Source organism: Balaenoptera ricei, chromosome 3, assembly GCF_028023285.1.
Source record: "Balaenoptera ricei isolate mBalRic1 chromosome 3, mBalRic1.hap2, whole genome shotgun sequence".
Classification (NCBI taxonomy): Eukaryota; Metazoa; Chordata; class Mammalia; order Artiodactyla; family Balaenopteridae; genus Balaenoptera; species Balaenoptera ricei.
Genome location: NC_082641.1, coordinates 168,930,026 through 168,957,009, shown reverse-complemented (window position 1 = coordinate 168,957,009; position 26,984 = coordinate 168,930,026). Strand labels below are relative to the sequence as shown.

The following is a 26,984-nucleotide window of genomic DNA, read 5'->3' as shown; positions in this document are numbered from 1 at the left end:
ACAGGGCCCCCCGAGGGGGAGAAAATGGGGAAGAGAGCTGGCTCCCTCGGGAGCCTGAGGTTTCTAACTGGCCTGCACATCGCCCCAGAGGGAAGGTGAATGGGTGGTCCTTTGGTGCAAGGACTCTGGCGACCGGACGGGCTGCAGGCTTTGACACCGACTGAGCCACGCCCCAGGTGGGAGAAGAGAAAATAAGGACTCTACGGCCGCAGCTGGGGGCGTGCAGTCGATCGCGGGCCCAGCTATCCGAGCTCTCCCACGCACTGGGGTAGGTAAGTGCACCAGCGCCCTAGGTTTTGCAGCCGGGTCCGAGACCGGCGCGGCAGCTTCCGCCACACTCATCATGGCGTTGGTCGCCGTTGCGTAACTTCCTCTCGCGACGGGAAGTGCAGGGTCCTGTAAGCATGGCGGCGTCGAAGGTGAAGCAGGACATGCCCCCGCTGGGGGGCTACGGCCCTATCGACTACAAGCGGAACCTTCCCCGTCGGGGACTATCGGGTCAGTGTCGCCCTGCGCCGGGGTGTCAGGGTCTGGGCCTTTTGGGCGCCGCGGCGGGGTCGGGATGCCGGGGAGTCTAGCGAGCCTCAGTTTCCCTCTCCATATGACGGGAGGCGGAGTTCCAGGATCCCCAACAGCTTCAGTACTAACAATAACGACAACTGCTGCAGTTTGTCGAGCATTTACTAAGCCCTTTGCCTCCTTGGAACAGCCCAAGAGGTCGGTCCCGTTAATTATTCCCATTTTACAATTGATGAAACTGAGGTTAATTTAGCCCGCGCCGCGAGCCTTCCGCCACGTTTCGGTTTCACAGGTGGGGAAACTGAGGCCCGAGAGAGGATGCGACCTCCCCACAGGGCCACCCAGAGCAAAGCTGGGGCCGAAACCCGGAATACCGAGAGAATTTAAAAGATGTTCTGAAAAAAAAAAAAAAAAAAGACGTTATGTGCAGTGGTTCCTCCCCCAACTTCAGGCTATCCCAGAATTATGTGTTCTTAAAATTGTCAGGGGTTCTAAGTAACGTTTTAAATTTTTTTATTGGGTTCAACACAAAAAAATGTAAGTGAGAAAGTAAAAGGCGCCCATACTCTGCACCCAAGGATAACAGAGAAATATAAAAAATGTAAAACGAGTTAAGAATGAGTACTTTGCTCCAAGTCATTGAACTTTACATTTAACCCTGCGCATGTTATGCAAATTATGCCTCAATTAAAAAGCAAAAAAATTCATGGGCATAGTTTCCAAAAAAAGTTATAATTCAAACAGTAGAAAAGTTATTGTCAGGTGAAAACTCAGGTCTTCCCCCGCCCCTTCTTGGCTTTTTTGTAATCCAGAACAAAGGTTGGCAAACTTTTTCCGTAAAGAGCCAGATAAATATTTCATGCTTTCTCTGCCAGATGGTCTTTATCCACTATTGCTGCTTTTTTTTACAACTTTGCAAACCTAAAAGTGTTCTTAGCCCGAGGGACGTACAAAAACAGGTTACAGACTAGATTTGGCACCACATGGGCACTCGACTCTAGACTCATTCCTAGATTCAACAAATATAAAGTGATCTGAGTCTCTTCTTAACACCCAGGTCAGTGCACTCCTCGGGTGTGTGGCATGAGGTCTGTTTATACATGGATAGTTCTGTGACCAGGCTGCAGACCAGGCTGCAGAAGGATCCTAGCCCTTGGGTCTCCCTGGGCTTCCCACAGTCAGCATCTCTTTCATTTTTAAGTCACAAATGTGGCCCATATCCTGGTCCTCTTCCAGTTAATAATACAGCAGTGCCTCCCATGTGCCTCAGATACCACCGATTGGGGTTGGGTCTCACACCACAGCCCTTGACACCAACTTTCATTGCAGCACAGACAGACCCACCCCAGTCTTTCCTGGTTGCAGAGGGGTGAGGAATATAAGACCACACTCCTTTCTGGGATGTGGTCTTTGTTTATGTACCTGCATTTAGTAATTGTTGAGTGCATCCATGGTGCTGGGCTATGTCCTGAGGAGCTCACTGTTTAGCTGAGGAGACAGACACACCACTCCATAATTTCCCATCGTGGTCAGTGCCGAGGCCCAGGATAACTGGGGCTTGCTTTAGCCAGAATGGGCGAAAGGACCTCTCTGAAAAGGATTTCCCCAGGCAGAGGGAACAGTAAATGCAAAGGCCCTACAGTCTGTCTTGCACCCTGCCCTCATCCTCTGTCCTCCAGCCTTATCCACAGCTGCTCTCTCCCAATCAGTCTTGCTCTTGTCAAGGCACCATGGCCCCAAGCCTGGCACCCACTCCCCTTTTCTCTGCCTGGCCCACTCAGCGCCAACATCCCAGAACATGCCAAGCTGGCTCAGGCCGCCTTTAATCCACGCTGCTACCGAAGTGACTGCTACCCCCACCTTTTCCCTTTATCTCTCACCCCCAGCTCTCCTCTCTCCACTCCCACCTGCACCCAGCGAGTGGCCCTTTCTTTTTTTCTGGTATCTTTAACATTTTTATTGAGTTGCACATGCCATACCATACAGTTCACCCATTTCATGTGTACAGATCACCAATTTTTAGTCTATTCACAGTTGTGCAACCATCGCCATGATCTAAATTTACAACATTTTCATCACCCCAAAAAGAAATGCTCTACCCGTTAGCAGTCACTCCACATTCTCTCCCAGCCCCTGACAACCACTAATCTGCTTTCTGTCTCTATGGATTTGCCTCTCATATAAATGGCATCATTCACTCTGTGTCCTTTTTGTGTGACTTCTCAGCACTTTTTTTTTTTTTTTTAATGTCTGAAACATTTATATTAACATATTTCCATACAAATAACCCAATGAAAGTTTAGTATTAGTTGTTTTGTTTGTTTTTTTATACTGCAGGTTCTTATTAGGCATCAATTTTATACACATCAGTGTATACATGTCAATCCCAATCGCCCAATTCAGCACACCACCATCCCCACCCCACCGCAGTTTTCCCCCCTTGGTGTCCATATGTCCGTTCTCTACATCTGTGTCTCAACTTCTGCCCTGCAAACCGGCTCATCTGTACCATTTTTCTAGGTTCCACATACATGCGTTAACATACGATATTTGTTTTTCTCTTTCTGACTTACTTCACTCTGTATGACAGTCTCTAGATCCATCCACGTCTCAACAAATGACTCAATTTCGTTCCTTTTTATGGCTGAGTAATATTCCATTGTATATATGTACCACAACTTCTTTATCCATTCGTCTGTTGATGGGCATTTAGGTTGCTTCCATGACCTGGCTATTGTAAATAGTGCTGCAATGAACATTCGGGTGCATGTGTCTTTTTGAATTACGGTTTTCTCTGGGTATATGCCCAGTAGTGGGATTGTCTCAGCACGTTTTTAATGCTTATGTTGTAGTATTTCAGTGCTTCATTCTTTTTTATGGCTGAATAATATTCTTGTACGGATGGACCACATTTTGTGTGTCCATTTACCACTTGTTGGACATTTGAGTTGTCTCCACCTTTTGGCTGTTACGAACAGTGCTGCTGTGAACATTCCTGTACAGGTTTCTGTGTGAACATATGTTTCCTTTCTCTTAGGTGGAGTAGAATTGCTCGGTCATATGGTAACTCAACATTTAACATTGTGAGGAACTGCCAGACTTCCCAAATTGGCTGTACCATTTTCGTTCCCACCTGCAATGTACGGGAGTTCGAATTTCTCTGCATCTGGACAACACTAATTACTTTCCATTTAAAAAATTTTTAGCCATCCTAGTAGGTGTGAAGTGGTATCTAGTGTGGCTTTGATTTGCATTTCCCTAGGGACTAACAATGTTGAACATCTTTTCATGTGTTTATTGGCCATTTATATAGCTTCCTTGAAGAAATTTCCATTCAAATCCTTTATGCATTTTTAATTGGGTGGTTAATCATTTTATTATTGAGTTTTAAGAGTTCTTTATATATTTTGGATACCATTCCCTTATCAGGTATATGATCTGCAAATACTTTCTTCCAGTCTGTGGGTTGTCTTTTCAGCTCATTGATGGTGTCATTTGCAGCACAAAAGTTTTAAATTTCAACGAAGTCCAATTCTATTTTTTCTTTTGTCACTTGTGCTTCTGGTGTCATATCTAAGAAACCATTGCCTTATCCAGGGTCACAGAGAATGACTTCTCTGTTTTCTAAGAGTTTTATGTTTTAGCTCTTAGTACATTGAGGTCTTTGATCCATTTTGAGTTAATTTTTGTGTATGGAGGGAGGAAGGAGCACACTTCTTTTGCATGTGGCTATCCAGTTGTCCAATTTGCTGAAAAGACTGTTCTTTCCCCATTGAATTATCTTGGCACCCTCGTCCAAAATCAATTGACCATAAATGTGAGGGTTTATTTCTGGACTCTCAGCTCTGTTCCATCAATGTACATGTCTATCCTTATGCCAGGGCACACTGTCTTGTACACACAGCTGCGTGATAAGTTTGAAGAGTCCTCCAACTTTGTTCTTCTTTTTCAGAATGGTTTCAGCTATTCTGGTCCCTTGCATTTCCATATGAATTTCACGATCTGCTTGTCAATTTCTGTGGGACTGGGGCGGGAAGGTTGGGATTCTGATGGGGACAGCTGAATCTGTATCTCAGTTTGGAGAGTGCTGCCACCTGAACAATGTTAAGTTCCGATCCATGAACACAGGACGCGTTTCTATTCATTTAGGTCTTCTTTACATGTGGCCCGCACCCCCTTCTGGGCATGCCCCTCGTTGGCCTCTCCCACCAGACTGGCAGCTCTGGAGGCACAGACACACCCTGAGGGCCTGGGGCCTCAGCCTCACCACTGTCAATGAGGAATAGATGAATTAGAGCTGCATCATCTTAAAGGCCACCTTACCTTAGTCTTGGAATTTATCTTACAGATGGGCCCACACATGGGTGCCCAATGTTGAGGGCAAGAGATCCTCACAAAGACAGTCTCTCAGTCATTTCCCTGGGGCTGGTCGGAAGAAGCAGCCCCAGGCCTCTCTGCAGCTGTTGCAAATAACGGGCAGCTCTGATGAAACACTCCCACCCAATGGAAAGAACGTTGAGTGCCCAACGCAGGTGGTCAGCCACTGTGGGAGAGCCATGGGTGCACTAGGGACTGGTCCTGGGCACTCGGCCCTCTTAGGAGAGGTCCTACTTCTGAGCACAGGAACCAGGGTGCCCTCGCTACCTTGTGTCCCATAACGTGGAAGTGCCTTACCCTGAGCTCATGTTTTCAACAGGTTGAACTAAAGGGATTAAAAAATTGAGCCAGTTTCTCATTATCTCTGGGTCCAACAGAGGTGCCAGAGGAGCCTTGTGCTGGAGACGAGCTGAAGAAGAAAGAGCCCCCACTTTGTCCCCCCACGAGTCCCAGGAAGTGGCTTTACCCACCATTTGCCGGTCCTTTACTGGGTGTTAAATGGAGCTTGGTCTGGCTGAGCTTGTCAATTCATCCCAGCAACCACGAGTTCTGTCCAGAGGAGAGACTGAGGCTTGAAAGATGAGGTGGTGCAGGACGAGCCAGCCCCAGCCAGGCCCCAAGCGTCCAGACCTCCCTGAAGACCCCAGCAGGCTCATGGCCTGTCAGAATTACAGCACAGGTGCCCACGGGTTCTCAGTAAATATTCATTTCGGCCTCTGTCTCCTGGGGTCCCGGGAAGGGGCTCCACCCCACCGGGCCGGGAGGAAGCAGCACCTGGGAGCCCCTGCAGGGCACTACCTGCCTCCGGCAGCCCCATCCAGCCCCCTGTGGGCAACACACAGGGAGGTGGCCCAGGCAGCCAGAACCTCCGTGGAGCTGGGACGCAGCGTGGACACCATCCTTCCCCATGGGGACCAGCTGGCTGAAGGGAACCAAACAGCCTTCTAGGCAGTGGCGGGGCCAGGGCCACCCAACCGTAAACGTTTAGGCCCTCAGGCCCTCTCATAGTCTCTGCCAGGCCTGTACCTTCCAGGAACCCTGGCGTGGGGGCAGAGGTGTAGCAGCCTCGCAGCCTGGTGTCCCTGCCCGCAGAGTGGGTGAATGGGATAAAGAGTGGGCTGCAGCTGCGGGGGAGGGGTGTCCAAGGGAGGGGGCCAGTGGACTTTCCACAGAGACAAAAAAAAGTAGTCTGAACAAATAGGCATTAGAGACGGTACTGGCCATCTCTGGCAGGGGGTTCATGAGGGCTTTTGCCTTCTCCCTCATTCATGTTACTGGAGTATCTGCACAGCGAGCGGGTTATGCTTCAGGAGAAGAAAGGACAAGGTGGCCTGTCCCACGTGCAGGTGCTGAGCAGCGCCCCCTCTCCCCACAGGCTACAGCATGTTCGCCGTGGGCATCGGGACCTTGCTCTTTGGGTACTGGAGCATGATGAAATGGAACCGCGAACGCAGGTAGGCCCTGCGCTGGTGAGGAGGGGAGCGTGGGGACGTGTGCCTGTGGACTTGGTGTACCTCGGGGCTCCTTGTCAACTCCTCAGGCCTCAGGGAGTGCAGGCCCTGACACAGCAAGTCCATTTCTGGGCTTTACCCTCAAGGAATGACTGACTAGTAAGCAAGAAGCTCGCCTCCAGATGTTTACTGGGTGCCCTTGACCTCCACCACTGGGTACCCGAGGGTCCACGTTAGCATAGCAGAGGTGGAGGTGGAGGGACAGGCCCGTGATGCACTCTCTTAGTGGGTTTTTGTCTTTTTGTGGGTGGTGATCAGGTAATGATGATACAAAGGCTTAAAAAGCAGATCGTGCAAGACAGTGGCCGGGCCAGCAGTACAGGGCCTGAGGGACCCAGGTCTGCAACGGCCTTGGTTGGGACTCTGGCCGCCTCTGAGCTTGCCCAACGCCCCACCACGTGGCTCCTTCTCATTGGCTCCCAACGATCTGGGCCCCTCCACCCTCTCCCACTCTGTGTCCTGTGTCCTTAGCACCCACCTTGAGCTTGCCCACCCCCAGCACAGGCGGTGCTGGAGAAGGCCTAGCACGTGGAGGGCGCTCAACATTGTTGAGTGAACTCAGGAGCACCTGGTGGGTGCTGGACGCTGGGGCCGCCACACTGGACAGGCAAGACCAGGCCCAGTCTCCCAGAGGGACCCAGTAGTAACCACGGTGTGTGACTGTGGTGAGGGCAGCAGCCTGGAGCGGGGCTGCTGTCCTGGGGGATGGGGAGGGGGTGGGAGGGTTGAGGTGGGGGCTGAAGTTCACCCAGACCCTTCCTTGTGCTACTGTGAGATTCCTAGTGATGAGGGGACAGGGCTGGAGGCTACCCCCTGGGCCACATCACTGGGCATCGCTCTCCCCACGCCGCCCAGCACAGGTGGGGCTGGTGGCTTGGAGATGCCAAAAATCAGGGAGAAGAAAGGAGCTGCCCATGATGCTTGCCCCCCCACGGTTATTTTGCGGTGAAAGGGATGTGATTTTGTAAAGTCCAGAACCCGATGATGAACGTTCCCCACAGTTAACTGCAATCATCAGGCCCGGGCTATTTTTAGGATTTAAAAAAAAGTTTTGAACAGAAAAGAAAGTGTGAAGCCAGCAGTCTTGTGGACTGACGCTGCCTGTGTCAACTGCATGCACCCCCCCATCCCCCGTCTCAGGCTGCTGGTGGGCAGAGCCCACTGCCCAAGCCCTTCCCCCTTGCTTGCCTCTCCCCCAAACCCCTTTCCAGGGTAATGCATGTCCAAGGGCCTCATCATCTGCCCCCCATCCCACCATGGTCTGATCTGAGTGTTGGTTTTGGGATTTCACAGGCGCCTGCAGATCGAGGACTTCGAGGCCCGCATTGCACTGATGCCTCTGTTGCAGGCAGAGAAGGACCGGAGGTGTGCCGCTGGGGCCAGGGTCGGGAGGTTACAGGCCTGAGTGCTGCAGCCTGCAGCGTGGGATAAGGCCAGAACACACATGGGGACCGACAGCCATGACCTTGTACGTGGCTCCAGGGGATGCCATCGTCCTTGGAGAGGGCCCCAAACTTGATTTGCAGCAGAGACCCAAGAGGGAGAATGGAAGGGCTTCTGGAGGAGGGGGCATTGGGGCCGGGCAGGAGGACAGTAAGAGTTTGCCAGTGGAAGAAAGGAAAGAAGAGGAGTCAGCATGTGCAGGGTTGAAAGCTGCAGGAGGTGATGGGGAGGTGGAGCAGGGACAGGTTTGGCAGGTTTGTTAGGCAGGGGCCCCTCAGGGTGGTCAGGCCTGTCGCCCACCTCCCACCCTGTCCCCGCAGGGTTCTCCAGATGCTTCGGGAGAACTTGGAGGAGGAGGCGATCATCATGAAGGATGTGCCAGATTGGAAGGTGGGTCTTCAGCAGGGAGGGTGGGGGTCTAGGCCACTGCAGAAATGCAGCCTCCCACAGAAAACCTGGGGCAGAGGGGTAGTGGGTGCCCAGTGCCGGAAGGGGAAGGCAGTTTTGGGTGTAGGCACAGTGGCTGCCAGGCCTGGTGGGGTCCCAGCAGGCTGCATGGGCCTAAGGGGTTAGCTGCACCGCCACCCATACCCTTCTGTCCCCGCAGGTGGGCGAGTCCGTGTTCCACACAACGCGCTGGGTGACCCCCACGATGGGCGAGCTCTACGGGCTGCGCATGAACGAGGAGATTCTCCGTGCCACCTATGGCTTCATGTGGTACACGTAGGCGCCTGTGCCCCTCAGACCACTGGACCCCTACTCCCTCCCCACTAGGAGAGAATAAACGCTCTGGAGACTGGCCTGCCTGTGTCCTAGGGACTGAGTGATTGGGAGTTGGGGGCTATGGGGTGTCACAGGAGGTGCAGGGACTAAGCAGAAGATGCCAGTGGGATGGCCCCTGGATCACCCTTCAGCATCGGCTACCAAATATGCCTGGACTTTTTCCTACCTTTGTTGAAACCCTGCTTGTCAGCAGCCAACCCCTTCAGATGGGGGGGCTTTTCCACCTGGGTACGGGGTGGGTGGGTGACCTGCATAGGAGAGCACCGGGATGGAGAGGGGCGCAGCAGAGGCGGGTCCCCTCGCTCCCAGGCCAGGATCCCATAGCAGGGGTAACCGGCCCATCGCTGCCCCTCCAGACTTTGTTTTCCTGCCAATATTCGCAACTCTGGGATTCCCGCCATCCTCTGAGGCAGCTGCATTGCTGGCGCAGTGGGGTTAAGTCCGCTTGCACCTACCGACCAACGGCTGTGCGCAGCGCCTTCGCGGCGTCTCCTGATTGGCGGACACACGGTGGGTGGGAGGAGAGAGGACGCCCCCTCTGCCCAGGGATGCACTTAAAAGGCTGTGGTGGTGGTGGCTGCCGGTGCGCACAGATCACCTCCGCCATGAGCAGCGCAGCTGGCCCGGGCCTAGCGGAGGCGCCCGAGGAGCGGTGTTTCCTCAGGTCAGCCGGGGAGAGGGACGGGAGGCTGGGCCATGGCTGGAAGAGGGCCTGGGGGGCCAGGGGCTGTAGGTCAGAGGCAAAGGCATGGCCGGGATGGGGGGCGGGGAGAATCCCAGGCCCATCCCGCATTTCACTGGAGAGACTAAGCCTGCGGCTGCCAACACCTCCAAAGCTGTGTTGCCAGGGAAACGGCATCTGCAGCAGGCCTGCCCCTCATGAATTACTCATCAGCACCACTGGTCGCTCCCCCGTTACCCACAGCCTAAGCAGGGCCCGCCTCCCCTTTCCATCTTTCCCAGGGACCCTGGAGCCCATGCCCCTTGTCCCCCATCCAGGAAGAGCTGAGCTCTTTTAGCCCCTCAGATGCTCACACACTCCTTGATGGTGCACCTGCTACTAACCCCTTGTTCAGAGGAGAAAACTGAAGCCTGGGGAGGGAAGCCACTGGCTGCCCTAGGGCTAAAGTGATTGTTAAATACATAGGCCACTTGCCAGCGGGCTGATGAATTTGGGGTCTGGAGCTGGCAGCTGTGGTTGTGCCTTCCACCTTGTCCTAAGTCATCCTCTTGTGTCCTTCTCTAAGCGCTTGTGACATGGGACCCCAAGCAGGGCTGTAGGCCTCACTGTAAACCAGACCCCACAGTCCTTTGTGTGGCTACCTGCCCACTGTCCACTCAGCCCCTCTTCTCAAGGCAGATACTGTGGAGCGACTGGCTGATGTCCAGACTCAGTGAGAGACCCAGCACATGCTAGGCAGGGGGAAGAAAATGTTCTAGAAGCTGGAGCTGTGACTTCACCTGGTGTGGGGGATGGGGGGCCCTCAGATGCCAACTAAGGAGTGATGGGGTGCTGTGTGTTGGGTGGGAGTGGAACACGGGGAGAGGAGGCTGAGATGGGAGACATAGTGGGGGGCCTGTAAGTAAGGTGAGGAATTTGAATATTCTCTGAATACTGGGGACCCATAAGAAGGTTTGAGACGGGGTGGTGAAATCTGGTGTTCAAGTTTTCAAAGCCCCCTCAGCTTGTGTTGAGTTTGGGGGAATGTGACTGCAGTCGGCAGCCAGGTGAGCAATGATGAAGGGCTGGTGGGCAGAGGCACGAGGGTGGAGAGAAGCAGATGGAGCTGAGAAAGCAGGGAGCGTGTGGCACAGGCACCCTAGCCTCAGAGCTTCATCTCTAAAAAGCCCCCTCCTGGAGCATTTTGCCCCTTCTGGGGCTGGTGGGCAAATCGCGGGGCCTCACAGCTCCCTCATCTGGGGGCTGAGGTTGGGAGAAGCAAGAGGCACCCTCATAAACTGAGCACCGCTCCCCAGTCCCATAACAGTTCTGCCCTATCCCCTCCCCTGCCCAGAGGAGCTGCTGCCCCTACCCTCAGGCTCCTAAGCCTGGACTGCTCTCTGCCTGTGGAGTCCCGGTTATCTCTCCAGTGACTGGTTAGGCAGGAAGATAAGGTTCCAAGTGGAGGCCAGAGGCCAAAGCTTTGGAACAGAGAAAGAAGAGGAGGAATGGATGATCCTCCCCCAGCCCTCCTGCGGGGGCAACAGAGCTGTCACAAGATGAAGATAGAGGAATGAGCCATATTCTTCCTGCCTGCCTGCCTGCCTGCCTGCCTGCCTGTGCTGGGTCTTTGTTGCTGCTCACAGGCTTTCTCTAGTTGCGGTGAGCGGGGGCTACTCTTCGTGGAGGTGTGTGGGCTTCTCATTGCGGTGGCTTCTCATTGTGGAGCACGGGCTCTAGGTGTGCGGGTTTCAGTAGTTGTGGCTCGCGGGCTCTAGAGCTCAGGCTCAGTAGTTGTGGCACACGGGCTTAGTTGCTCCGTGGCATGTGGGATCTTCCCGGACCAGGGCTCGAACCCGTGTCCCCTGCACTGGCAGGCGGATTCTTAACAACTGCGCCACCAGGGAAGCCCTGCCACATTCTTAAAGCGCCTTCGACGTTCTTTCCCGGGAGCTGGGCCGGCCTGTCCTGGGGGCGCTCTTCATCTGGCCCCACCATGAGCTCTGTTTCCCCACCTGGTCCTTCAACCTCCTGCAGCATCAGCCGCAGACACCTGGGAGTTGAATCTGGCTCTGCTCGCTGGGGTGACAAGGCATGTCACCTTGCCCTAAGCCTCCATCTTCCCCATCTGTGTGGGACCCTGAAGTATCTTTCTGACCAAGTTTCTCAGCCTCGCTCTCTCTGCCTCTCTTCTGTCCCTTGAACCTGCCAAGTTCATTTCCACCACAGGTCCTCGGCCCTCACTGTTCTTGCCACCTGGATTACCTCCCACAGCACTCCAGGCCAGCTCCTCCAGGAAGCCCTCCCTGACTCCCCATTGCATAGCAATGCTTGCTTCCCACCTCCACCCCTCCTGCTGCCTGGCCTGGTCACACTGCACAGTTGGCTAGAAGGTTGTGGTCTCCTGCTCACAGAATCAAAAAAAGGAACCTCAGGATTCATCCCAACAAACCTCTGCCCATCTGTAGGTCTCCCTCTGCTTTGCTCACACTCTATCTGTGGCTCTGGAGACAGACACCAAGGGTAGAAGGCTCAGTTTTCCAACTTGCTTCCTACATGACTCTGGGCAAACCATTTTATTTATCTGAGTTGTTATATGTTCTTCCAACTCTTCTGGGCCTGGTCCTTTTACAATAATAATAATAATGATAATAATTATCATAATAACAATTATTATTATTATCATTACACTCTAGCGTGTGCTGAGCTGGGGGCAAGTGCCGTTCCCCAGCTGGAAGGGGTCCTGGCTACGGGAAGCTGGCATCAGGCAATAGACCCTGCCCAGCTGCTCCAGCCCCTGATTCTGGAGTGAGGAACGTCTTCCAGTCCTCAATGCCAGCCAGCTCTTCCTCTCTGTAGCCACCAAGCCCAGACCAAGGCCAGCTTGGGCCCCGCTCTTAGAAGGGCCCAACACTTGGTTTAATGCTCTGCCATCACCATCTTAAAATTCTTAATAATTATTGATCAAGGGGCCCCACATTTGCATTTTGCACTGGACCTAGAAAATTAGCCTGTCCTGCCTTCTCTTTTGCAAAGGAGGAAGCAAGGCTCAGAGAGATGAGACAGACCTCAGTCACTCACTGAGCTGGGGGCTGAGCTTCACCTCAAGCACTTTGGCTCCATTTCTCTGGCCACAATTATTGAATTTTATCACTGTCCCTGAAGAGGGATCACCACTGAGTCTCATAGCTGCAGGCGCCACATCCACCTCCCCATGTGAGCCATCAAACTCTGCTGCCTTGGACTTCCCTGGTGGCGCAGTGGTTAAGAATCTGCTTGCCAATGCAGGGCACACGGGTTCGGGCCCTGGTCCGGGAAGATTCCACATGCTGCGGAGCAACTAAGCCCGTGTGCCACAACTACTGAAGCCCCCGCGCCTAGAGCCCGTGCTCGGCACCAAGAGAAGCCACCGCAATGAGGAGCCTGCACACCGCAATGAAGAGTAGCCCCTGCTCGCCGCAACTAGAGAAAGCCCGTGCGCAGCAACAAAGACCCAACGTGGCCAAAAAAACAAAGCAAAACAAAACAAAGCTCTGCTGCCTTTAAAACCCACCTCCCCCAGGCACCCCCAGTCCAGTTAACCTCCAGTGTCCTAGAATCCTTTCAGTGGTTTTCACTGCCTGAAATCCACGCGTCACCCCCAACAGCTAAGTCCTTCATGCTCTATTCCCCCCTCTGGGTTCCTCTTGCCTTGGGGGCTGGGGGCATCTGGGTGAGGCTCTATATCCCATGCTTTGGGGCAATAGAACCAACATGCACTGCCATGCACTTCTTCTACCACCAGAGGGCTCCCGCGCCTCAGGCTTGTGCTCAAAAGTCCCGCTGCCTTCCAGACTTCCGTTCAATGGTGTGTGCGATGGATGAGGAAACTGAGGAAGGGTCTTCGGCTCTGGGGACGGGGTGGGGGTGGCATCCGGGCCTGGCTCGGAACATTGGTGGCACATTTCTGGCTCCAGCTGAGTCTCTGTCTCTAAGTCTTTCCATCTCTCTGTGTCTCTGAGCATCTCTCCCCACTCTGACCCCCAGCACAGCGGAGGCAGCTGCCCTGGAGCGGGAGCTGCTAGAAGATTATCGCTTCGGGCGGCAGCAGCTGGTGGAGTGGTGCGGCCACGCTAGTGCCGTGGCTGTGACCAAGGTACCTGACCCCTGATTCTCAACCTTGACCCCAACCAGATGGCCAGCCCACCAGAGTGGAGGCCTAGCTGCATGACCCCCATGGCCAGGATGGTCATTTCTGCCCTCAAGAAGCCCCTCTTTGCTTGGGGCCACCCCCAGCCCATCACTCAGATGGGGAAACTGAGGTCCAGAGAGGATCATCACTGGCCCAGGCCAGGGTGTTGATGAGCGTCAGGACAGAGACGGGGGTCCCCACAAACGTGGAGGCAACCACAGAGATAGGTCTGGGGCCCTTGACTGCCTGCCCCTGCCACCTCCTGGGTCTTGAGCAGAGGGGACGTCAGTTCCTGAAGTCTGAGCACCCGCAAACAACTCCCAGCCACAGGTGGGGGAACTGAGGCCCAGAGGTGGGGAAGGGTCTGCACAGGGCCCTGGGGGGTTGGAAGTAGAGCTATGTTTGGCTCTGGAGCAAACCCCCAGGCCTCGAGGTGCCTGCAAGAGATGCAAGAATAATAGCAATGACGATACTACCGTCCAGTGTTTTGTGTCATGTTGCCAAACCACGCTGGGCCTCAGTTTCCTCCTCTGAAAAAGGGTAATAAACTGACACCAATTAATAAACACAAATGCCTTAGAAAAGTGCCTGATTGAGTCAGGGCTCCAGCAGGTAACCCTTTTCCTCTTCCTCTCCTTCTTCCTCCTCTTCTTATTACCACTGTATATTTTTTTAAAAACTTAGTATCTTTCTTTATGTGGACTCAATTGTCTTTTAACTTAAATGTTGCTAGTTCCAAGTGAAACAGATCCTGAGTGAGATGCTCAGAGGAAAAGAGAACAATAAAAATCAAAGCCACAAAAGCAAACTCAGTGTAGTAAACTCACGCCTGGCCATTGATGACCAACCGTCCAGTTTTTGCACTGAAAGCTCTGTGTTTGTCCAGAGGCCCCTCGGTCCTAGCCAGCTGGACGTTATTACTCTCCCCGACTTGGTTGCGGGTCTGGGGCTCTGGGCATGGCGTGGTGGGGTCATAGGTAGGACCAGGTTGGGTCAGGACCTTGCTGAGGCCCTGGGGAGGAGACTCAAAAAGGAAATAACTTTCCCTCTGTGTGGTTGGAGGTTATAGTTGGGCCCCCTGGAGCCACCCTGGGCCTGGTAGAGACCCCACAAGCCTGTCAGAGCCATTGTTACTCCCATTTGATAGAGGCTGGGGAAGGAGAGTGAGCTGAGGCCAAGCAGAGAGTCAGGGTAGGGCTGAGACTCTTAGCTTCTGCGTTAAAAGAGAGGGAGATACACAGAGACACAGAGGAGAGTCTGAGAGATACAGAGACCGAGAGAAAGACACAGAGGCGAAGACAGAAACGAGAGACACGTCTCATCTGAGGAGAGACACGTAGAGAGTCTGAGAGATACAGAGAGAAAGACGGGGAGGTGAAGACAGAGGCCAACGGAGAGGGACGGACGGAGAGAGAGAGGGTATGGCGCGTTGGAAAAATACCCCCCTCCCCTACTGCCCCCAGCTGTGGGGCCTCTGGGAGGGACGGAGGGACGGAGGGACGGAGGCCTGGAAACATGAGTGGGGGGAGGGGCAGCCACTGCAGTGGAAAAAGGTGGAAGAATGTCTGCAACTCAGGCCGAGAATAAACAAACCGCACTCTGGGCTCGGGTCGTGGCAGGAGGCACGTTTTTCTGCTTGGGCTTGGCAGAGCCTGAGGCAAGGACTCTGGGTCTCCAACAAGGAAACTGAGGCCCCCAGAGGCCCTGGCCCCTCTCCTCCTGTCCTGTCCTCTTGCCTCCAGGCCCAAGCCCTATCCCATCCTCTACTCCAGGCCTCAGTTTCCCCACTGGAGTAAGGAGAAGTTCCGAATGCCATGCCTTTGCCTTTGCTGTGCCCCTGCCAGGTGTTCCCTTTGCCTGCCCACTCCCGGAAGCAGAGGACGGTGCTAGTCGTGTGCGGCCCGGAGCAGAATGGGGCAGTGGGGCTGGTCTGTGCCCGGCACCTGCGGGTGTTTGTGAGTAGCAAGGATTTCCTTGGCCTCCCAGGGTCACACTCCCAACCCATCCTTGAAAAACAATTGCTTCCTCCTCTTATTAGTGTCCCAGGGGGAGGATGAGGCATGTCAGGTTACAGAATATGCCCAGTGCTTGTGCCAGGCAGTGTCTGCTGCCTGGTACCCAGATCTGGGGGCAGAGGCCCAGTGGGGAGCCTGGGAGGGCCCCAGCGCTGACCCCTTCCCACTCCCCGCAGGAGTACGAACCAACCATCTTCTACCCCACTCGCTCACTGGACCCGCTGCACCGCGACCTGACTACCCAGTGTGAGAAGATGGACATCCCCTTCCTGTCCTATCTGCCCACGGAGGTCAGCTCGGGTGGCAACTGAGGGGGTTGGTGGGGGACAGTGCCCCAAGATCGACCCCTGACCCTGCCTGCCCTTCCAGGTCCGGCTCATCAACGACGCCTACAGGCTGGTGGTGGACGCCGTGCTGGGCCCCGGTGTGGAGCCGGGCAAGGTCGGGGGCCCGTGCATGCGTGCGCTGGCCACGCTCAAGCTACTGTCCATCCCCCTCGTGAGCCTGGACATTCCCTCAGGCATGTCAGGTGGAGCGGGGGGCATGAGGACCTGGAGGGCTTGGGTGGAGGCCCCTGTACCCTGGCTTCTGGTGGTCCCAGCCTGTCTGCCCACTCTGAGCCTCAGTTTCCCCAGCATGGATGGATCTTGCACTCTGGGTGAGGCTGAGGGTCATGTCCATCCCTTGGATGGGGAATACCCAGGCTGGTGCCCATGTGACCCTGGGTCCCCTCCCCCCTACACCCAGAACAGTGTGCCCGCTGCCCACCCTGGCCCAGTCACCCGGGGCAGACGTGAGCTCACTCGGCAAAGGCCCCGCTCATCCTGGCCACCGCCCCAGGCCTGTTGGAGCCATTAGGCAATGGGCAGAACGAAACAAACAGCTGCTGGCCAGCCAGACCCTCCGTGGGGGTGGCCAGACTCAGGGGGACATCACCCGGATTACAAGACCCCGGGGTCATACCAGCAGGATGCCACAGAGCTGGGGGTGGTGTCTAAGGGAGGAGGTGGTCTGAGGGGACAGACTGCAAGCTCATGTCTGAACAGATAGCCTTGGACAGAGAGGGTCTCCCTGTTAGGTCAGGAGGGATTATTAGTGGCCCCTAGTCTGAGGGTGGAGGCTAGGGTCAGAGAAGGAAGGATTAAAGTCAGAGGGAGGAGGCTTTTAGTTAGTGGCCCCAGACAGGTCAGAGGGAGAAGAGAAGGCAAGGCCCCTAGTCTGAAGGTGGAGGCTCATTTGAGGGATGGCAGAGGCTACAACCCAGTGAGGGAGGGGGCAGGGTCCTGCCAAGTCAAAAGGCAAGATCTAGTCTGAAGGTGAAGGCAGGGATGTCAGGTCAGAGGGAAGAGTCTCTAGTCAGAGGGAGGAGGATGGCTGCTCAAGTTGGGAGGGGTGGGGGGCACATCTTGTCAGAGGCAAGAACCTGGGGCAAAGAGACAGGTCTGATGGGGGAGGCTTGCCTGAGGATGGTGGCAAGTCTGTCCCCTGAGTAGAGAGTGGGGATCTGGGAGGAGGCTGGGAGGTCTGGGTGGAAAGAGACTTTAGTTTAAGTAGGGGAGCTCAGGATTGATAGGGAGGGAGGTATAGAGACAGACGCCGGGTCAGAAGGCAGACGCATAGGTCTGATTGGGAAAAGGCAGCAGGTAGAAATGAGGTCGTCTGAAGGCAGAGGCTGAGTCAGATGGAGGAGGAAGATTGAGCAGCAGGATGGGAGCAGAGGTAGACAAGTATGAGGGCAGAAGCTCTGGTCAGAGGAGGAGGGAAACATCTCCAAGGAGCGGGGAGAAACTGGCCTGAGGGCAGAGGCTCAGTTTTATGGGAGGCAGGTCTGACCAAACTCACGGGTCAGAGCAGAGGCTGTGTCTGATGGGGAAGGGGAAGTGGGTGATGGGGCGGCAGGTTTCTTGTCTGAGAGCCAGCACCCCTTCCAGCTCCTGATCCCCGCCTCCCATCCTTCCTCCCTCAGGCTGGGACCCAGAGACCGGCGGCGACGCCGAGGACGGGCTACGACCCGACGTGCTCGTATCGCTGGCGGCGCCCAAGCAATGCGCCGGCCGCTTCTCCGGGCGCCACCACTTCGTGGCTGGCAGGTTCGTGCCCGACGACGTGCGCCGAAAGTTCGCTCTGCGCCTACCGGGGTACACGGGCACCGACTGCATCGCGGCGCTTTGACAGCCACCCGTGCCCATGCGGCTTGGACCCGCGCCAATAAACACACGTACCACCGCCACCTCGCCTGGGCCTCCTCTGTGCGCGGGGTCCGGCGCGGGGGTGGGGAAGCTCAGGGAGGAACTTCCCACCGGTCCCCTGGTGGCCCCAAGGCAGGAGGGATGGAGGGCAGACGTAAATGGGACTTCCCGCTGGCCTCGGAGAAAACGAGCCAGAAGAGTGGAGGGTAGATTCAGGGTGGGATTTCCAGGCTGCTCAGGGTGGCCTAAAGCCAATAGAATCGAAGTTAGACCCGATGGAGGATTTCTAGCCGCCTAAAGGGCGGCTTAAACATTGAAGGTTCGGACAGCTTCAGGCTCGATTCCAGGAGGCACTTCCCGACGTGGAGAACAGAGGGTGGGCTAAGGAGGGGACTTCCAGCCGGCGACGAGGGGACGCAGGCCAGCCCGAGGGCGGAGATACAGCCGGACGCACCGAAGGGGGGGGCGACCCAAAGAGGTTGTCTGCGCACCGCAGTCACCTCGGGCCGGGAGCGTTGCTTGGACGGGGAGTGGCCTGGACGGGGCGTGGCCTGCGGTCGCGTCCCTCCCACATCCACAGCCCCAGCGGCCGCCAGACCCGCGGGAGTCCGACCCGAGTGCACAGCGGAGCTGGGACCCTCCCTCCGACTTTCGGACCTGGCCATGGCGTCACTGCAGATACTGCTCTGCCTCTGTGTCGCCGCCGCGCACCTGGCGGGGACCCGAGGTGAGGCGCCCCCAGACCCCAGATCAGCCCCCTAGGCGCCGAACGTCTGACAGAGGGCGTGGCAAGCAGCCGGAGCCTGGAGACAGAACCAAGGGACCCAATTGCTTCCCCAGGCCTGCATTCCCTTTGCCAGCCTCGGGGGTGGAATGAGGGGGCAACGAAGAGATGGAGCTCTGGGACCACCTGGGGCAGGAGGGGATCTCATCCACTGTCTTCCCTCCTCCAAGGGACGATAGGGGCACCGGGAGTGTGGCTATGAACTTCAGGCTCCTCTGGATTCTCAGGACTGCAGGGTGCCCATCTCAGCCACAGCATTTGGACCCTGAATCATCCAGTCTTGGCCTCAGTATGAAGGGGCCAGAGCTGTCCCCTCTCACCTAACTCCTTCCCTCTTCCACACACACACACACAGCACTCAGAAAAGAAATTCCCATTTCTGGAACACTCAGTGGAGTGGGGAACTGGGCCCATTTCTCAGATGGGGAGACTGAGACTCCAAGAGGGAAGGGACTTGTCTGAAGTCACTGCCCAGCCCAGCTATCTCAGACAACTCGTGGCCGGAGAAGACAGGCTAGATTCCAAGGACTTCCCACTGGCAGCTTGGGCCCCAAGTGCAGGGATGAAAGGTAGACTGAGGGAGGGACTTCCAGTCAGCAAACGGATGAAAGAAAATTCAGATCAATATGACATCAGGGAGGGGCACAGCCAACTGAACTCATGGCTACTGAGCACAGTGGGAGAACTGGGTCTGGGGAGCAGAGTGGACACAGACTTCCCCAACCTAAGGGGCTGTGTCAGAGTGAGGGATGGGGCTGTGGGAGACTGGGGGTGGGGAGGTCATGGGGAGGCTTCCTGGAGGAGGGGGTGCTGCAATTCTCAGGATCAGCCAGAGCTGGATTCTGGCTTCTCCTCTGTGAAATGGGGACGATCGTGGCAGCACTTTGCATACCAGGAGTTCACAGAGGTCCTTCCCCCTACCCCTCACCCCTTCGACAGGCACCACCACCCCTGAGGAGCCCATGGTGACTGCGTGGGGCCTTGAAGGTTCATTGCTGCATCCTGGCCAGCCCTCGCCAGCCCTGGAGGACTGGGAAGGTGAGCCAGCTTGGGTCCGAGTCCTCGTTCTGCTGTGGACTCTGTGTGAGCTCTGGCTGGTAGGGTCTTGTGAGGAGGGGATACAAGCTGGGTGAAGAGCCCAGGACTGTCCTGGTCCCTGGGCATGGCAGCCTCTGGAAGTGGTGCCCCAAGAGGTCTAAGTTTTAGGAGCAGGGAGATGAGAGCCCAGGCTGTTTGTCCAGGAGGAAACCAGGGTGGGGCGGGGCGGGGCGGTGAGACAACCAGCTCAGTTCAGTCAGGGAAACAGGAGTTCTGGAACCCAAGTCTCTAGCTTCCCAGCTAGGAAGGTTCTATTTGACTTGCTCTTGAATGAGGAAAGGAGTGAGCGCCCCTTGGGGGGTTGATGGAAACAGAAGCTAACCTGTGAGAGACCAGACCCTTCCCACCTCTGGCTTCCGTGAAACGGAGGTTGCCTGATAGGTTCAGTGAGCAATGAGCAAGGTCCCAGCTGGCAGTGATGCGAGGCCGCTAGGCAGTGGAACAGCTGGTCTCAGGCCTGGCTCCTCTTGCTGCCTTTATATCTCCTTACACCTCAACGGTTCTGAATTCTGAGTGGGGGCTGGTGAGACAGTGGCAAGACCTCAGCATGCACTCATGGGCCAGCTCAGATACTGAGCAGCAGAACTAGGGCCGGTGCAAGCGCAATCCAACCTCCCCTGATCCTTTTACAGCTCCTTCTGCCCTCGAGGGCTCTGGATCTGGGCAGGCTGGGCTAGCCCATGCACTTTTGTGGGGAGGGGGACCTGGCTTAAACACGCAGATGGGGGTGGGCAGGCCGCAGCCCGGGCTTCTGCATGAACTGATGGGGCCCGACCGGCTGAGGCCCGGGTCCCAGCGCGTGCGGTGCCCGCAGAGGCCAGCGAGTGGACGTCCTGGTTCAACGTCGACCACCCGGGAGGCGACGGTGACTTCGAGAGCCTGGCTGCGATCCGCTTCTATTACGGGCCGGCGCGAGTGTGCCCGCGGCCGCTGGCGCTGGAGGCGCGCACCACAGACTGGGCCCTGCCGTCAGACGTCGGCGAGCGCGTACACTTGAACCCCACGCGAGGTTTCTGGTGCCTCAACCGCGAGCAGCCCCGAGGCCGCCGCTGCTCCAACTACCACGTGCGCTTCCGCTGCCCGCTCGGTGAGGGCGGGGCTAAGGGAGCGGCGGGGACTGGCCATAGGTGGATGAGGCCTGAAAGGATGGTGTTGTGGGGGTGGGGGGTGCAGGGCGTGGCTAGGAAGAGGCGGGGTCTTTTAGGAGCAAGGCCGCAGGAGAGGGCCGGACCGGATAGGAGAGGGGCTTTGGAAGGGAGAGGCTAAGAATGGTCGGGGCCCAGGTGGGGGTCAGGAAGGGGCCCCCAGGAACATAGCTCCCTCTCACTGCCCTCTTTTGCTAGGCCTTAGAACTAGGGCCGTTCTGTGGAGGTGTGTTTTGAGCCCCAGATGTGTGTGAGACGCAGGGAGAACAGCAGGGCTTATCTTGGCGAGGGCGGGAAGGTACCTCAACTGCACATTCGACTGGTGCGCCTGGGGGAGCACCGATTGAGGCAGTGGGCAGGACTTCTCTCTGACTCGGATGCACGTGACGGGAGCACCCTCCAGTCCCACACTGTCAACAGAATTCCAGGTTCTACCTGACGCCCCCATCCCTGCCCTCTCTCCAGAGGTCACGTGGGGTGCGTGGGGCCCGTGGGGTCCCTGTTCGGGGAGCTGTGGGCCAGGCCGTCGCTTGCGCCGCCGCCGCTGCCCAAGCCCCGCTGCGGATGCGTGTCCTGGGCGTCCCCTGGAGGCGCAGAAGTGTGTGAGGCCTCCATGTCCAGGTAGGAGGGGCGGGGCCTGGAGGAGATAGTGGGGTTAGAGGCGGGGCCTGGGCGTAGGGGCGGGGCCAGTTGAGGGAAGTACCTAGAGGGGCTAGTTGGGGCGGAGCCTGATGGGGCGGCGCCTGGAGGGAGGAGGCGGAGCCTGAGTGTAGGGGCGGAGCCTGGACGACCAGAACTTGGACCACGTGGAGACTGGCTTTTCCTTCCCTTCCGGGCCCCCGAAGAGCATTGGTAAATGTGTACATCTGGACGGGTGGACGCCATGGGGGTCGTGTCCAGTCATGGGCAGATCTGAGGAGGCGCTTCCTCTGTGTGCCTGTTGGAGTGTGCGGATGTCCTGGTGGACGTGGATACACGCAGAAGCTGGCTCACGCACTCGGGGTGCACACACGCGTGGCATTCGCAGGCCACGCCCGTCCCCCATGCCCACGCGGACATGCGCTCACACCCTGGCAGACACGATGCCCAGGCCCTCCCTGGGCCAGACACCAGGCCAGCCAGGAGGCGACTGGAAATTCCAATCAGGCCTGGTCTCCACAAACATGGTCTGGAGACTGCCCCAGCAGAGCACGCAGCAGGGTGGGGGAGCACAGTGGCCAATGGGGTGGTGGGATCCCCACCCTACTCTGCTTGGCTCTGCCTTCTCCGTGCCTCTGCCCTGAAGTTTCCAGTGGAATTTTCCATTTTATGGCGAAACCACAGGATTGTGACGGGAGGGAGATGTTCTGGGCCCAAGACCCATCCCCTCGCTGGGCCCCCAGCCCCTGCCTGAACATTTCCCCTCATGCTAGAAGGAGCCTCTCTGCCCTGTAAGAGTCACCTATCCTGTCCCCTCCTCCAGGGCATCTCCTTCACACCAGGACCCCAAGTCCCTCCCCTTGGCCCAGCCCTGACCACTCAGCCCCATGTCCTTCACACCAAGGGCTGCTCCAAGCAGGTCCATGCTGAGGACTCTCTGAGGGGAACAAGGTGGGGAGGGTGTCTGAGTACCTTTGCTGAGTGACTGATAGAGAGGAAAGCCCTCCCCAGGAAGGGGTCAAGAGTCTTCTCTGCCTCCTGTGTCCCCCCTCCCCCAGGGTGTGGTCCCAACACCTGTGGGTGCCCTGACCACATCCTTCTGGGCTCGGTGGTCACCCCATCTGGGCGTCCGCTGCCACAGCCAGGGTCTCCTTGAGAGACTGGCCTGGCACCATGGCTACTAGCCATGCCCACGGAACCTTCTGGGTGCCTGGAGTCTGTGCCAGCAGCCGAGCCAATGTCAGTGCCCAAATGGATGGCTTCCCTGCAGGCATGGCCCAGGCCCAGGCCAAGAGCTCCAACTCTGCTGTGGTCACTGTTGTCCTTAATAAGTTGGGTAAGTGCCTCGTGGCAAGAGGGATGAGGGGGCTGAGGAACTGGGGAGGAAATTCAGGGTGACACCAAGCACTTGGGATGATGTGATGCACAGTGAGGCCAATGGGGCAAGAAATAAGGTGTAACGGTCATTGGAGAAGATGTGAGGTGACAGGTGGAGTTGCAAAGGGAAGCATTAAGATTAAGCATTAAGGGCACAGTCTCCAGCAGATGTGAGGTGAACCTGAGTGAGGGGAGGGTCATCAGAAAAGGCCCAAGTGAAACAGGGTATCACTGTAAGGGAAAGGATGGGGCCCTGCTCTTGGGAAGGGTCATTGGGAGAAGCTGGGATGGGGCAGGGCCCTGACCTTTGCTGCCTCTGCCCCCAGAGAAGCCCTACCTGGTGAAGCACCCGGAGTCCCGAGTTCGAGAGGCTGGCCAGAATGTGACCTTCTGCTGCAAAGCCTTGGGCACCCCCATGCCCAAGAAATACTCCTGGTGAGTGCCTTGCCCCATGCTCAAGGGTCTCGCGCCCAGCTTTGGGGTTGGAATGGGCTTCCCATGAAGACTCAGAGACTTGTGAGTGCCTCACAAGTGCCTGTGTGGTGCCTCAGAGACCCAGAGGAAGCTGCTCTGCAACCTCCCTGTGCTCCACGTGGGGCGGGACGGATGCAGCCCCTCCCCCGTGCCAAGGGCATTCATGGTGTTGCTCACCCGCCACCCAGGTTCCACAACGGGACCCTGCTGGACAGGCGAAAGCACAGGTACAGGACCCACCTGGAGCTGCATGGGCTTCACCCAGACCAGGCAGGCACCTATCACTGCAAAGCGTGGAATGATGCTGGGGCCGTGCGATCGGGCACTGCCCAACTCACCGTGCTTGGTGAGCGTCCTCAGCAACCCTACCCACAACCCTGAGCGAGCCCTGACACCAAACTGAGCCCCAACCCCAGCTAAAACGCAACTTTAAATGGAAGCCCAACTTCAGACTGATCTCTGACCTTGCTTAGTCGGATCCCAGGCTCCCACTGAGCCCCCGGGTTGAGCCTCTGACCCCAATCTAGGCCCCCAACCTTGGCCTCCATGGAGTTCCCCCCCTTACCCTGATCTGGCTGATTTCTTGCTCCACAGCCCCAGGCCAGCCAGCCTGTGACCCCCAGCCCCGAGAACACCTGATCAAGCTTCCAGACGACTGTGGTCAGCCAGGCAGCGGCCCCATCTACCTGGACGTGGGCCTTTGCCCTGACACCCTCTGCCCCAGCCCTGCAGGCTCGAGCCCCCGATGTGGGGATGCAGGCTCCCGCTGCTGCTCAGTGCACCGCCTGGAGAGCAGGAAGATCCACTGCTCTGGCTACATCCTCCCAGTCAAGATAGTGGCTGAATGTGGCTGCCGGAAATGTCTGCCCCTTCGGGGGCTGATCCGGGGACGTGTGGTGGCCGCTGACTCTAGGGAGCCCTTGCGCTTTGCTCGGATCCTCCTGGGCCGGGAGCCCATTGGCTTCACATCCTACCAGGGTGACTTCACCATTGAGGTGGCACCTTCCACTCAGCGGCCGGTGATTACTTTCGTGGATCCCAGTGGCCAGTTCGTGGACACTGTCAGGGTCCTGCCTTTTGACCCTCGAGGTGCGGGCGTGTACCATGAGGTCAAGGCCATGCGCAAGAAAGCCCCTGTCATCTTAGATGCCAGCCAGAGCAACACGATATCCCTCGGGGAGATGGAGGCCGAAGCCCCCTTAGGCGAGCTGGTCATCCCGCCGAGAGCCTTCCGTAGAGCTGATGGTGAACCCTACGCAGGGGCTGTGGAGGCCCGGGTGACATTCGTGGACCCCCGAAATGTCACCTCGGCGGCCGCCGCCCCCAGTGACCTGCGATTTGTGGACGGTGACGGGGAGTTGGCTCCACTGCGCACCTACGGCATGTTCTCGGTGGACCTGCGTGCTGCCGGCTCCGCAGAGCAGCTGCAGACCGGGCCGGTGGCCGTGCGTGTGGCCGCCAGCCAGATCCGAATGGCCGGCCACGTGGAGGCCCTGAAGCTGTGGTCGCTGAACCCTGACACGGGCTTGTGGGAAGAGGAGAGCGGCTTCCAGCGTGAGAGGTCGGCGGCCTCACGGGTCCGCCGGGAGGAGCGGGTCTTCCTGGTGGGCAACGTGGAGATCCGGGAGCGGCGTCTGTTCAACCTGGACGTGCCTGAGCGCCGCCGCTGCTTGGTGAAGGTGCGCGCCTACGCCAACGAAAAGTTCACCCCCAGCGAGCAGGTGGAGGGCGTGGTGGTCACGCTGGTCAACCTGGAGCCTGCCCCCGGCTTCTCGGCCAACCCCCGCGCCTGGGGCCGCTTCGACAGCGCCGTCACTGGTCCCAACGGGGCCTGCCTCCCCGCCTTCTGCGATGCTGACCGGCCAGACGCCTACACCGCCCTGGTCACGGCCACCCTGGGCGGGGAGGAGCTGGAGCCCGCCCCCTCCCGGCCCCGCCCCCTCCCGGCCACCGTGGGCGTGGCCCAGCCCTACCTAGACAAGCTGGGTTACCGCCGGACCGACCACGATGACCCCTCCCTCAAACGCAATGGCTTCCGCATCAACCTCGCCAAACCCAGGTCCGGCGACCCCACCGAGGCCAACGGCCCCGTGTACCCGTGGCGCAACCTGCGGGAGTGCCAGGAGGCCCCGGTGACCGCCAGCCACTTCCGCTTTGCTCGCGTGGAGATGGAAAAATACGAGTATAACGTGGTCCCCTTCCGCGAGGGCGTGCCGGCCTCCTGGACTGGAGATCTCCTGGCGTGGTGGCCCAACCCGCAGGAGTTCAGGGCCTGCTTCCTCAAGGTGAAGATCCAGGGTCCCCAGGAATACATGGTCCGCTCCCACAATTCGGGGGGCAGTCACCCTCGGACCCAGGGCCAGCTCTACGGTCTGCGGGATGACCGGAGTGTCCGAGACCCCCAGCGCCCTAGCACATCTGCCGCCTGCGTGGAGTTCAAGTGCAGCGGGATGCTGTTCGACCAGAGTCAGGTGGACAGGACGCTGGTGACCATCATGCCCCAGGGCAGCTGCCGACGCGTGGAGGTCAACGGACTCTTGCAGGATTACTTGACCCGGCACCCCCCTGCTGCACCCGCTGATGACCTGGCTGCCTTCTCCATGCTGGCCCCGCTGGACCCTCTGGGTCACAACTATGGTGTCTATACAGTCACTGACCAAAGCCCAAGGCTGGCCAAGGAGATTGCCATCGGCCGCTGCTTCGATGGCTCCTCTGATGGCTTCTCCAGGGAGATGAAGGCCGATGCTGGCACAGCCGTCACCTTTCAGTGCCGGGAGACACCAGAGGGCCGGCCGAGCCTCTTCCAGAGGCTGCTGGAGTCCCCATCGGCAGCTCTTGGTGACATCCGCAGGGAGATGGGCGAGGTGGCCCGGGCACAGGCACGAGCCTCAGGTCCCCTCCGCACCCGCCGTGGCAGGGTCCAGCAGTGACCCTGGGCCCCAGCCTCACTCCTCTGCCCTGCTCCAGACTCCTCTGTCCTTGGGAAGTCTCTTCAGGTTTCTGGGTACTTCCCTCCCCTGCCCAGAATTCAGTCAGGTCCGATGGTGGAAACGCAGGCAGATAATTGTTGCTGTGTGACGTGAAATGGAGTTTGTCCTGACTGTGGAAGCCAGCATCCTGGGGTGATGGTCGGGGCTGGTGACCGACTGAGGCCCAGAGGGGATCATTCCCAGCTCACATGCCAGCTCTGATTTCATTTCATATTTTGACCCTGATTTCAGATAATCTGCCCTTTCAGATTTCTGTGCTGAGCTGGATGCTTTATTGGGTCCTCTACCCTGAGTTTTGTTCTTGGGGTTATTTATTGAATAAATAATAACAGGTGTGAGTGTGGGGTCCGGACATGGCCCATTGAAGGTCTGGGGAAGAGGCTTCTTGGCTCTGGGGCTGGGGAGCACAATTCTCATATGTTTGGTGCTTGGAGATTCCCCAGGGGGTCGGGGCAGGGATTCAATTAAAGATGCTGCATTTCCAACTCCTGGTGTCAGTCTTGGGGAGAGAAGGATGGAGGCTGGGGCTGCTGGATCCAGGTGCACCTTGGCAGGCAGAAACAGGCCTGAAGCACATACGGACATGGGTGTGCAAGCGGCTTGCAGGCCCCCGTGCAGCCCCGGACACTCCTCAGGCAGGCACGTGGGCCCCAACCGATGCCCACAGAAGTGCATCTGCGACATGTGTGTGCAGAGCCGACTCATGAGCAGCCCAGGCTTGTGCAGCCCTGACTGCAAAACACAGTAGCAGCGGCTGCCCTGGCCTTATCCTCCTTGCTTGGCTGTGGTCAGTGGCTCCTATCTGGCC

General features: G+C 57.4%; 3 protein-coding genes across 3 annotated transcripts; all 3 read left to right on the top strand.

Moving 5' to 3' along the window:
* Window positions 1-366: 366 nt before the first annotated feature.
* NDUFA13 (NADH:ubiquinone oxidoreductase subunit A13) lies at window positions 367-8,650 on the top strand. Its single transcript, XM_059918017.1, has 5 exons — window positions 367-498; window positions 6,272-6,350; window positions 7,701-7,772; window positions 8,171-8,240; window positions 8,458-8,650. Exons 1-5 carry the CDS (start codon window positions 405-407, stop codon window positions 8,575-8,577), a joined length of 435 nt encoding a protein of 144 aa, XP_059774000.1. The 5' UTR covers window positions 367-404; the 3' UTR covers window positions 8,578-8,650.
* Window positions 8,651-8,909: 259 nt separating this feature from the next.
* On the top strand, window positions 8,910-17,710 carry YJEFN3 (YjeF N-terminal domain containing 3). Its single transcript, XM_059918018.1, has 6 exons — window positions 8,910-9,297; window positions 13,321-13,429; window positions 15,310-15,420; window positions 15,657-15,770; window positions 15,850-16,000; window positions 17,447-17,710. Exons 1-6 carry the CDS (start codon window positions 9,182-9,184, stop codon window positions 17,650-17,652), a joined length of 807 nt encoding a protein of 268 aa, XP_059774001.1. The 5' UTR covers window positions 8,910-9,181; the 3' UTR covers window positions 17,653-17,710.
* A 622-nt stretch (window positions 17,711-18,332) lies between these two features.
* Window positions 18,333-26,373, top strand: CILP2 (cartilage intermediate layer protein 2). The gene is given in 9 exon segments (XM_059919723.1): window positions 18,333-18,396; window positions 19,393-19,491; window positions 20,366-20,638; window positions 21,162-21,317; window positions 22,394-22,468; window positions 22,471-22,671; window positions 23,039-23,147; window positions 23,375-23,532; window positions 23,781-26,373. Coding segments are annotated over 9 exon segments (3,471 nt in total). The 3' UTR covers window positions 26,117-26,373.
* The last annotated feature ends 611 nt before the right edge of the window (window positions 26,374-26,984 follow it).

Coding starts and splice junctions, on each gene's coding strand:
- NDUFA13 (XM_059918017.1), top strand. CDS start 405: ATGGCGGCGTCGAAGGTGAAGCAGGACATGCCCCCGCTGGGGGGCTAC. Junction 7,773..8,170: donor CAGGCAGAGAAGGACCGGAG/GTGTGCCGCTGG, acceptor CTGTCCCCGCAG/GGTTCTCCAGATGCTTCGGG. Junction 8,241..8,457: donor AGGATGTGCCAGATTGGAAG/GTGGGTCTTCAG, acceptor CTGTCCCCGCAG/GTGGGCGAGTCCGTGTTCCA.
- YJEFN3 (XM_059918018.1), top strand. CDS start 9,182: ATGCACTTAAAAGGCTGTGGTGGTGGTGGCTGCCGGTGCGCACAGATC. Junction 13,430..15,309: donor GTGCCGTGGCTGTGACCAAG/GTACCTGACCCC, acceptor TGCCCCTGCCAG/GTGTTCCCTTTGCCTGCCCA. Junction 15,771..15,849: donor TGTCCTATCTGCCCACGGAG/GTCAGCTCGGGT, acceptor CTGCCCTTCCAG/GTCCGGCTCATCAACGACGC.